Raw genomic sequence first — 12,041 nt, forward strand, 5'->3', positions numbered from 1 at the left:
GAACCTTCCGAGCATGAATTAACAGACAGTGATGATATGTATGACGACGATGATGATAATGTGGATAATGCACCTAATGCATCCGTTGAAGATCAAAGTATTAATTATCATTCTACAGCAATTTCATACTTAGATCACACTGAAGAAAATGCAGAAGATTTTATCTACACGAGAGAAAACGGTTCCATTCGAACGACACTTTGGAATTCAAACAATCCTAAACATATCCAGTCAGGTTCGATTATTGAAAACAAAATATTTTATAGTTGTTTATTTATTTATTTATTTCATGTTGATTAATTTAATTTGTATATGCAACTAGGTATGTTATTTATGAATAAGATGCAAATGAAATCTGCAGTAAGAGCATATAGTCTTGCTATTAAAAAAGAATTTCTTTGTGATCAATCCAAGAGTAAAAGTTGGAAAGTTATTTGCAAGCGTCATGAGTTAGGGTGTGATTGGATGATTCGGTTTAGAGAGATTTCAAGCGGTATGTGGAAGACAGAAAAAATGGTTGAACCGCATACTTGTCTTACAGATAACTATAAGGAAGATCATTTCAATTTGAATGATAACATGCTTGCCACTTTATTAATACCATATGTTATGCAAATCCAGACATAAATATTAAGATGATCCGTGAAATTATCAAAGGAAAGCATCACTATACTCTTAGTTATAGAAAAGCACAAAAAGGTCGAAGAAAAGCATTTCGAATGGTTTATGGTGATTTTGAAAGTTCATTTAAGGCATTACCTCGATACATGGCTGCACTACAATTATTCAATCCAGGCACTATTATTGAGTGGGAGCATCATTCTACAACAATGCAAGGTGAGCAAATTTTTAAATTTCTTTTTTGGGCTTTTAAACAGAGCACTGATGGTTTCAAAAGTTGTAGGCCGGTCATTTTTATCGACTGCACACATCTTTATGGTTTGTATGATATCAAATTGTTAATTGCGATTGGAATTGATGCGAATGGAAATATTTTTCCACTTGCATATGCTTTAGTTGCACGTGAGAGTTTTGAGTCTTGGTCATGGTTTCTCAAGTTATTATGGACACATGTAGTTTGTGACCGACAAGGAATTGGTCTTATTTCTGACCGTCATCAAGGAATCTTGCAGTGCGTTCAATCTTATGATTGGTTGAGTCCACTCAACACATATCATAGATTTTGTGTTCGACACTTAAAAGCAAATTTTAATAAAAAATTTGTAAATAGTGAACTCAAAAAACTAATATGGCTGGCTGCTACTGAGCATCAGGAGAAAAAGTTTGTGCAACGGATGCAACAAATCAAAACATTGTTTCCTGCAGCATATGAATGGTTAAATGAATTTCCATTGCAAAAATGGACAATGTATAAGGATGGTGGTCGTAGATGGGGTGCCATGACGACAAATGTGTCTGAGTTATATAATGGTTTATTGAAAAAAGCTCGGGGGCTTCCTCTGGCTGCCATGGTTCGAATGACGTTCAAAACTCTCGTTGATCGTTTTGTCGAAAGAAACAATCTTGCAATTGCATTACTTCAAAGTAATATGTCATGGCCTCTTGCGATAGATAAAAAATTTAATGATTATTATCAAAGAGCTCAAGGGCATAAGATGACTTACAACACAGGTGATGGAGTTTTTGAAATTCTTACTTTTGCTCATGATGGTAAAGGTGGAAATGTCCACAAGGTTACCGCAAAAGGTAAGAAATATTCTTGTGGAAAATGGAGAAATTATCATATGCCTTGTTCTCATGCCATCAAATTTTGTGGACTTCGCGGAATCGAGCCAAAATCTTATGTAAGTAAATTCTACAGTGCAAAATATTACAAACGAACATACACTGAGACATTTAACCCAGTGGGTGATGAAATGTATTGGCCACCAGCTCCTTTTAATTTAATTGCAAATACTGAATATTTGCGGACAAGTGGTACGCAAGGAAGAAGCCGACTTAAGAATGATATGGATATAGCTCCGGCTCGCATGACTAGAAAATGTAGTGTTTGTAAGGAGACAGGTCACACAAAGGCACGATGTCCTACTCGATTTTAAATATTTTGTCTATGTTTTTAAGGTTAATGTATTTTTATGATCTTGTTATTAATATTATGATATATCTTTTATATTTATTTGTTGACATGAATTTAATTTGTCTTGCTACATTTTAAATATTGTAAGTATAATATCTTTATATTATTATTATATTATTGATTTGAACTCTATTAAAAAGTAATGATTTGACCTAACATAAAAGTATTGATTTGACCTATGACATAAAGAAAATTAAATCCTGCAAACTTGTTCAAACATTAAAAAAAAAGGAAGAATCTCATTACTTTGTTCAAACTTGCACGAAACAACAAAATTTACATATTTCAAAATTCGAATCTTCAGCCTTTTAGAATAAAGGTGCATAAAAATTATTCTTCTGAATCCGAATCTTTTACATCTTCATTTTCAAAATCTTCCTCATTTTGATAGTGACTGCCTGTTCCACATCTAGTTGATTTGTGTAGCCTAGATGTTCTCCGAGGTGGATTTTGTCTATTAAGAACTAAATTTTGTGAAGCCCCAGCATTAAATCTTGAATCATCGGACACAGTTACCTATAATACAATACAATATAATATAATCAAATAAACATGTAATAAAATTAAAAAAAAATTATAAAAAGTTAAAAAAAAATTATGAAAATTATTATACTTACATTCGAAAAGTTAAATCTTCCACCAAATGGAGAATTATGTATAGGAAATTCACGCATACCATATTGAGATCCACTAAATTGCGCAAAACCAGATATTGGAACCTGTCGAGTTACAAAAACAACTGTTTGCTGACTAGAAAAATTAACATTAGTGTTAGAGGGCCCTGTAGAAAAATCAAACGTGGGATAATAAGGCTCGGGAGTCGCCACATTAGTGTTAGAGGGCCCTGCAGAAAAATCAACTGTTTCACCAGCGGTCCTTCTACCTCGACGAGCACCCTCTCTCGGTGTTGTTTGTCGTGATCGGCGAGATACTTGTACTGGTGGTGGTTCATCGTATTGAGTGGGAGGATTGTAATCAGGATCAAAGCTCAATCGCGTTCCCTGGAAGGCCGCATTCATTGACTCTATTGAAATACGAGCGACTTCCTCTGCATATTGTCTCATTTCATTAGATTGATTTTCATCATTTTCAATCATCCGAGCTCGACGATACTGCATTTCATGACCCCTAGCCTATAATGAATAAACAAATATTAATAACAAAAAAATTATTAAAGATTGACATAATAATTTAAAATTTACATAATATACATACTAATGCCTCGTGTCTTCCTGCCATGTGTTGATACCCTTTTTGTACAACATGTTGTGGATTTTCAATGACCATGCGGGTATGCTTCATGTACCAACGAAAGTAATCTGTTTGATCACTTACAAATGGAGGTCGAAATATACGATTTTGACGTTGTTCCCATAAATATTGTGTGTAGTTAAATGCATCTATATCTTCTTGTTTTATTTTAGATCGTTTATCACGCTTAAAATGATATTCGGAAAATTGGGTACACGGTCCAGGAATATGTTGTAAATAATCGAACTGTCTCACACGATCAACCATGTGCCACTCACGATAAATTCCATAAATCAGTGGCACCTGTGCCATCCAGACACGTTGTCCTGACCGACACCACTCAGGCAATCCATTAATAACATCTTCCGAATAAGGTTGCCAAATAAACTATAAAAAAATAATTAAGTAAGATAATTATAAAAACAACATTGGCAGAAAAAAAAATATGTACGTGAAAATGAACAATCTTACAAAATAATTTTTTTGTACCATTGTGTCATAACATATTTTACTTTTAAAGACCTAACAAGAATCTATGTATATGTCATTTTATTCACATAATTTTCTTGGGTAGTAAAACATAAGTGCCTCATTTAAAGATCTACCAAACATATTTTTATTTAAAATGAAATAAAATATGAATAGTTTAAGATACTAATAATATTAAATACCTGTTCATCAGTTAAATTATCTAGTACATCCTTAATCACACCGATTACAGTTCGTGCCTCATTTTGATGATTTCTACGTCGCGTCCATTTACGTGCAAGCGCAATTGAAGCCTCAAGTTGATTGGTCCTTAGAGGCTTTGGCAATGGTTGCAAGGGAATAATTCTTTCCTATGCCCAAATCTACAATAAATAAATTCACCATTACTTATAATGCACTTAAATTTAAAAGTGCATATCACTAGTATATAAAAAATATTTAATTAAAAAATATGTATACCTGCACTAAAGAGAGAAATGCACAAACTTCATTTGATTTTTACATTGATGCACGGCATAAACAATTATACAAATATGATAATGCGGCTGATTCCCATGCTTGAGTTGACATTAAATCTAAATTTCTCATGTCAATCAAAATGTCCAAATTAATCTTATTATTAGATTTATTCGGAAATATTGATCCACCACATAACCATAATAAATATAATCTAAATTTTTGTTGCACTTCATGCTCAGTTGAGTGATCATTAACACCATCCAAACCTTCAATATAATCAATCAATTTATATGTTAACAATCTACTAACACCAGAAAAACAACTAGTATCGGGTAACCATCCTGTTAATTCAAATATCATTTCTTGTCTACCTATAATCCCTAAAGAATCAGCTCCATTTAAAATTATAGGACTACCATCTACTACCATTCCGAATAAAATTTCAATATCTTGTAAAGTTATGGTAGCCTCACCAGTTCGCATGTGAAAAGTATGAGTTTCTGGACGCCACCTTTCAATTAAAGCAGAAATTAATCCGGAGTCATACGGCACACATCCTACATCAAGAATTCCTTTGAATCTACAATTTTCAAAATATTGACGGATGCGAGAATGTAATGGATGATATTTTATATGTTGCCAAAATTCAATATCACCACGACGCGTATATAAGCAAGACCTCTCTTCTTTTATACTACCATTCCAAATTCCTTCGGAACGATGATAAACTTGAATTTTTAATACATCATGCTCTACTGGACCAGGATGTACGTATACATTTGACGGATGCATATCTATACACAAAAAATAAAAAGAAATATTAACATTAATATAAGTATCAATAGATTGAATATATCAACAATATCATATAAAAGTATAAAATTAATAAAAATAAAATAAATTCAAACTCACCTTATAAAGAAAAAGTTTTTAAAAACTTTAGAAAATTAGAAAAATAGCAAGACTTTTAAGATTGTTGGAAAATTGAAAAAGTACAATGCAATATGAATGAGCAATTCATCAATTTATAACAAAGTAAAAATGTTGACACTATTTACACGTGAACTGTATTCAACAATTTATAATAAAACAAAAACTATACTATTTACATGTGAATTCAATCAATCCATAATAAAATAAAAACTACACTATTTGCATGTGAATATTCAGTCAATTTATAACAAAATAAAAATTACACTATTTACATGTGAAATACAATTCAATCAATTTATAACAAAATAAAAATGTAATGTGACTTTGACACTATTTGCATGTGAATTGACATAATTTTTTATAAATGCATGTGCATTTTTTTTAAAAGTTTGAATATTTTTGTAAGAATTTGACATATCACTTTTTTTTTAAGTTGACATGTGATTATATTTTTAAGTTGGCAGTATATCAAGGAAATCGCTGCATAGGCAGCTATTTCTTTTTTTAAAAAAAAAATTCAATAAAAATGCTGCCTTTAATCTTTTATTTAAAAAATTTAATTATTTGAATTTAGAATTCTATTTTAATTCAAACATTATTTAAATTTAAATTCAATATAATATCTTTTTTTTAGAAAGAAAATATATTTGTTACCTTACTTATTCTTAATTTTTTTTAAAATAATGTATATTTTCTTATAAGCTATATATTTGAATTTCAAAATATATTATAAATTATTTTATTTTTATAAAATCGCTGCTTTAACATTTTTTTTTAAAAAAATTTCTTTTTGAAAATCGCTTCCTAGACAGCGATTTTAGAAAAAAAATTTAAAAAAATGTTAAATCGCTGCCTTGGCAGCGATTTTGTAAAAAAAAAAAAAAATTCTTAAATCGCTGCCTTGGCAGCGATTTTATTTAAAAAATTTTTTTTTTTAATTCGCTGCCTAGGCAGCGATTTAACATATTTTTAAAAAAAAAAAATTTTACAAAATGTTAAATCGCTGTCTTGGCAACGATTTTATTTTTTAAAAAAAAAATTTTTTGAAACATATTTTTTTTTTTTTATAAATGTTAAATCGGTGCCTTGGCAGCGATTTTTTAAAAAAAAATTAATAAAATCGCTGCCTTGGCAGCGATTTACCTTATTTAAAAAAAAATGAAAAAAAAATTAAAATAGCTTCCTAGGCAGCGAATTCATTTTTTTAAAAAAAATAATCACATTTTGCAAAATCGCTGCAGAGGCAGCGATTTTGCTTTTTTCCGGTGGGTTAAGTCGCTGTTGATGCAGCGATTTTACCGTTTTGGTTAATATAAAATTTTATATACCATTTTGGAATTTTTGTTAATATTTTATACCATTTTAGGCTCCGGACACCTAAAATATTACTTGAATGTAACAAATTTCTTCTCACACCTTTGAAGGAAAGATAGACATCTAAATTTCTTCCCACACCTTGAAGGAAGATAGATTACTTGATTGGTGATGGTTCTAAAGCCATGGAAGAATAAACAATTTTACTATTTTTTTTAAAAAAAAATTCTTTCTAATGGTAGTAATTATTGAATAAATCATGTAAAATTAGTTGTTTACATGAGTATTAATTTTTAATTAGTATTAATTAGTATAGTCATATTATCGTAATTCATTATTGAATTAAATTGAATTTGGTTTTGACTTAATTAAATGATTCTTTTTTTTGTTTTATTTGCTTACAAGTTACAGCAAAGAAACAAACAAGAACAAGAAGAAAGCTCTGTTGATTTGTTTTTCCTAGCTTTTCTAATGCTTCCTTTATGTGCGCATAGTTGCCCTCGTATAATTACGAAAGAGTTCTCAATGCTTAAAAAATTATTTCGTCATATGGAAAAATAAAAGTGCAAATAACAACAATTACATAACTCAGTTACTAATCAAGCATTCAACCACAATAAATCCAAGGCGCTACACCAAGTTCAGCAGAACAAAGTTGAAATCCTACTGCCGCGTATGACTGGTTTCTCTGGCTACTAATAAATATAACTACTTAACCAAGAAAAGTATAAACTGATAAGCCGATGGCAAGGAAATCCAAAATCCTTCAAAGAACCAAAAGGGGAATTAAGTTGACAAACAAGAGCCATTCCAATGAATGTTTATGCCCATGAAGGCCTGGTCTCCCTTGCAATATCATTCTTAATGGACCTCTGGATCCTTTTCACTACAAAGAAATACTGCCAAAGGCATAACAGAAGGGGCTTAGTGAACCATATGATAAATCCTTAATGCACAAAGTGTACGTTAGATTGAGAGTTCACCTGGAATGCTAGTATAAAAGGAATTAGCACTTTGCCCCTATTGTTTGGATTAGGACCTTCAATCAGTTTTTGATCAACCAAAATACCCTTGCTTCCACTTAAAACAGCATCTGTAATAGTTTGGACTAAATTGGGTATCCACGCAATTCCACTTGGAAGAATCTGTAAACAATACAGACCAGTTTAAGCAGTTGGTACACGAAATTTTTTTGTGAAAGGATGACATACTAATAGAAACAAATTGAAGAACAACCCAAACCTTTTCGTCACTTTCATTCTTGTTACATCTGCCGCTATTCTCAACCAAGACAACAGGAATTGAAGCAGCCTAACAGCAAAGACAGCAATATAGTTAAGAGAAAATTATCAAACAAACGGTATTGCAAAATGCATCACAGTAGCAAACTTGTTATCGCTGGTCCAAGACTCCACATAAACTTGCAATCAAAATGGCAGGTTTGCTAGAAATCTGCTCTACCACAATATTACTTCCATTCTCTTGCTTCACAAGGAAGAAGAAAACAGAAAGAAAAAATTACCTTTCACTATCAAAAAAGACGCAAAAAAAGAAGGGAAAGGCAGCATTTAACTTTCTTGAACTGAAGTTCAAGTAACATTCGCAAAAGTAGAACATATAAGATATATGGATATCAGAGAACCCCCCACCCCACCCCTCCTTTTTTTTTTTATATCAGAGACCGTTGAAAGTAGATTTCAATAGGATCTTTCTATACCTTCCAGTATCTGCAGATGAACAGACTGTCTAACAAAGACGAGTCCTGGCAACAAATTAACTTTTGCTGGGAAAGGCTCTTCATTAGCTGATGCTTGATAAAGTACAAGCCATGACCTCCCTCCCCATGCATGTCACGCACATAAATAATGACGTGTACTAAGTATGTTAAGAGTCAAAGAAAAAGGAGCCATAAATACCGCCTGTCAACTGTGCGGGAAGAACAAAACCATGAACTAGAGCAAAAGATGCCATGTTGTAAGAATGTAAACTAAGCACGTTAAGGGATTTCAGGGAGAAGATCATGAAGTGGACAAGAAGATGCCATGTTGTAGAATGTAAAATAAGCACAGTAACAGAACTTCAAGGAAAAGAGATAGCTAATTGACCCCTGTTTTACAATCATCATAAGCAGAAAGACACTAGACATGGAAAGGAAGCAAGTGTGGAGGCCGATGTGACTTCTTCCTAATATGGTGATTGGTGACAGAAACAGTTCAGCATTAAGTGAAAGACCTCTGGGAGGTACTGCCATGTATGTCCAAGTGTCAAACTCAAGCATCTTTTAATAACATAGAATCTCCAACATTGAAAACATGATTCAGGAGAGTACAGCAAAAAAAAGATCTACATCAACATTTGCATAAGAATTTGATTCACGAGAAAGTGAACTCTACAAGATTGTGATCATCCTGAAATATAACTTGAGCAACACAAGGAAGTACAATATTGAGACAACCTGAATGTCTTGTTTCCTGATTCGAGCACCCATCCGGACGATTTTCAAAAGTGCCTCTGATCTTCGGGATGTGAATTCGTCATAAGTCAATCCATCGGGAGGGGAAAGCTGAGCATGAGTGAGAACCACAATTCCTCGGCGCCACATTTCCTTACCAAAAGTATCAGTAATAGCCTTCACAATCTGCTTATCCAAGTTATCCACTCTATATGCATCCAGACGATCCACATATAGCAAAACATCAATCGTCTTGTTCAAGAGGAACCTGTTTGAAGTCAATTACCAGAAGATCATTTATATATGAAAAAAATAAAATGAAATAGAAGACCAGATAGAAAAAACATTAAGGGCCCGTCTGATTTGTGGGATAAAGGATAATAATCCTGGGATAAAATGCAGAATTACTTCATCCCGCATTTGGTTGAATTTTATATGCTGGGATTTGTTTTATTTGAATACCACCTTCAAAGCGGGAAAACAATCCCGGAAAAACACCAGAATGACCAAGATGGCCTTTTCTAAGACTCTCTCCCAAAGTCCTTTACAAACTCTTAAGGTTAAAATAGGAAATAAAAGGTGATACCTTATACCAACTTATCTAGAGCAAAACCAAACACGCGTTTTATATTATACCCCACATATCCCATTTTTAGTCCAATGAACCAAGCATCTAACAGAAAAAGTATATCCACTAAATAATCCGTCATTCTTGTATTATAATCCCGGGATATTTCACCAACCAAATGACCACTAACAGGATTAAACACAAGTTTATATTATCAGAATAGGCCTTACTTCTTTATGAGATCAAGAGCCTGGTCATTGACGTATCCTCCTTCAACAAGCCCTGGGGTGTCAATTATGTTTAGTGTAAACCCTGCTCGTGAACGCGAAACCATCACCGGTCTGGGAGTTTCTGACTGAACAATCAACAATTTTATTTTAGTATGCATAACAAGAACAAAGGCAATAGACCTTTCACTTCCTCAATTTAATGCTGCAGGCAATACATACCTGAAATGCACTAACAGCAACTGCTCTTTCCCCAATAATTGAGTTCACCGTTGATGATTTTCCAACACCGCCTTTCCCCATTACTAGAATTGTGAGAGTACTGACATTCTACGACAAGTTAAATAAAGAGAGTTGCATTACATCAGACAATACATTATAGCAATAAAAGCTAACCATTTTACACAAATGCAGCACAAAACAAATGAATATCAGCAGCAACGTTCAAAGCACTTACTACTTTGGGGAAACAAATACTAAGTACTAACTACTCCACTCTTTACAGTTCAACTGAACTACAAACAAGAACCACCTTCATCGCTATTTATAAAGCTCTTTTCATATTAAGACGTTCCAAAATGTTTGACATAGTTATGTAAATAACATTATTCTATGTAACTACCACAACTTTCAAAAAATGTGATTCCTTACTTCCAATAGAAAATTTCAATGCAACAATTCTTATCAAATTAAACTTTTGTTCTATAACCGTGGTGTCCGAGATTCGAAACAGAGACCTCATAGTTCCCACTTCATTGACCAATAGCCCACACCTTGGGTGCACTAAACCTTTTCAACAACTACTTTAATATTAATCTCCGCCATTAGCACAACATACAAGCTAAACAACAATTTCATAAACAGCTTGCGAAGAGACAACAAACAGATAAGCAAGCCTTATGTTTGGATGTCACTTTGAAAGATCGTACAATATCTTCCAATGACGGCCCAGTCAAAGGAGTACACTATATTGTTCCAAAAGATTATTTTGCACTGTAAGCCTGGTTAACAGGGGCAATTAGTAATTAGACAAGTATCTAAAGACTGTATGCCATATGGACTCTGGAGACGCTCTACTTATAAACAAGCACTAGTGAGTGGTCTGAAATGCCTACGCTTGCAATTCCAATTTGAATGTAGAACATATAAGGAACACCATTATATAAAACGAACCAAAAGCAAGTGACAAACAATTCTAATCAGAATGCCATGAAAGGAGGAATTGGTCAAAAAGAGATGCACACCTCCTGCTTCAGTTTCCCCAATAATTCAAGCAACTTTGATTGAGTGGCAGCTGGAAACTGCTGTATTCCAGCCCATTCTCTAATTATTTGAGATGCCATAGCTAAGAGGTAAAACAAGTCCAGGTTAGAGCTAAAACCACAGGGCAATTAGAGTCCAAAAACATAATAATACACTACAAAACCTCAGTACTGATCTAACCCTGAACCAATATAGTAAAAACTCGTGATGAAGTAACGAGAAACATTAGGGTTTTGGTTCAGTAAATAACCCAATCTCAAAACTACATATAAATCAGAGAAATTACGATGATAATCAAACATAAACCATATATCTTGGTGTCAAAGAGAAGAATTTTCGTGGATAGCGTGTACACAGTACACCAACCAGTAAAGCGTAAAAGTGTGATGAAGAAGAAGAATAAAGCATAGAATGGGGAGAAAACTCACCAATTGGACAGAGAAATGCAGTAGAATGGAGGAGCTATTAGCTCAGGAGGAAGAGAAAAGGGTTTAAGCAGGAAAATCCTGGACGGCCTTATCGCCTTCTGTATTTTGGTCCCTTTTCTCTCTCTCCTCCCCTTATTTGGTAGTTGGGGACACTATGGTTTTATACAACTTCAATTTCAATATTCATTTTTATTTTTATGGTTATTTTTATATTAGTTTCACAGTATTATTTATTTTTTATGTTATCGGCTTTAACACAAAGATTGATTAAGCTAGATTGATGTGATTCATAATAATAACTAAAGAACATATGTTGATTATTTGATAGTACATACTAAAGGAAAGCCTAGTTTACAAAAATAGTTTTGTGAGACTTATTTATTAGGTAAAATTTATATGCACCGAATGTAAAAATTTGATGTATCTTTATGTTTGAGATTCTTTAACATAAAATTGAGATGCGTTACATAAAGAAGGTTGAGATTAAATTGAATCGCAATCACTTAAAATGATTAATAATCAAAATGAATAGAATTATGGTCATTTTCAATCTTAATCT

At 32.8% G+C, this 12,041-nt stretch overlaps 4 protein-coding genes across 4 annotated transcripts; 1 reads left to right on the forward strand and 3 right to left on the reverse strand.

The window, feature by feature from the left end:
• The first annotated feature begins 635 nt into the window (after positions 1-635).
• On the forward strand, positions 636-2,060 carry LOC107013512. The gene has a single exon (XM_015213404.1). The coding sequence runs from the start codon at positions 636-638 to the stop codon at positions 2,058-2,060; it is 1,425 nt and encodes a 474-aa protein (XP_015068890.1).
• Positions 2,061-2,319: 259 nt separating this feature from the next.
• LOC107013874 lies at positions 2,320-3,944 on the reverse strand. The gene is made up of 3 exons (XM_027915477.1): positions 3,314-3,944; positions 2,716-3,231; positions 2,320-2,614 (listed from the first exon to the last, which is right to left on the reverse strand). The coding sequence occupies exons 1-3, from the start codon at positions 3,659-3,661 to the stop codon at positions 2,429-2,431; spliced, it is 1,050 nt and encodes a 349-aa protein (XP_027771278.1). The 5' UTR covers positions 3,662-3,944; the 3' UTR covers positions 2,320-2,428.
• A 359-nt stretch (positions 3,945-4,303) lies between these two features.
• On the reverse strand, positions 4,304-5,148 carry LOC114073846 (protein MAIN-LIKE 2-like). Its single transcript, XM_027915478.1, has one exon. It carries the CDS (start codon positions 5,087-5,089, stop codon positions 4,337-4,339), a length of 753 nt encoding a protein of 250 aa, XP_027771279.1. The 5' UTR covers positions 5,090-5,148; the 3' UTR covers positions 4,304-4,336.
• A 1,922-nt stretch (positions 5,149-7,070) lies between these two features.
• LOC107014914 (translocase of chloroplast 34) lies at positions 7,071-11,643 on the reverse strand. The gene is made up of 8 exons (XM_015215035.2): positions 11,483-11,643; positions 11,036-11,136; positions 10,014-10,121; positions 9,795-9,919; positions 9,000-9,264; positions 7,787-7,855; positions 7,528-7,689; positions 7,071-7,443 (listed from the first exon to the last, which is right to left on the reverse strand). The coding sequence occupies exons 2-8, from the start codon at positions 11,132-11,134 to the stop codon at positions 7,366-7,368; spliced, it is 906 nt and encodes a 301-aa protein (XP_015070521.1). The 5' UTR covers positions 11,135-11,136; positions 11,483-11,643; the 3' UTR covers positions 7,071-7,365.
• Between the last annotated feature and the right edge of the window lie 398 nt (positions 11,644-12,041).

Source organism: Solanum pennellii, chromosome 3, assembly GCF_001406875.1.
Source record: "Solanum pennellii chromosome 3, SPENNV200".
Classification (NCBI taxonomy): Eukaryota; Viridiplantae; Streptophyta; class Magnoliopsida; order Solanales; family Solanaceae; genus Solanum; species Solanum pennellii.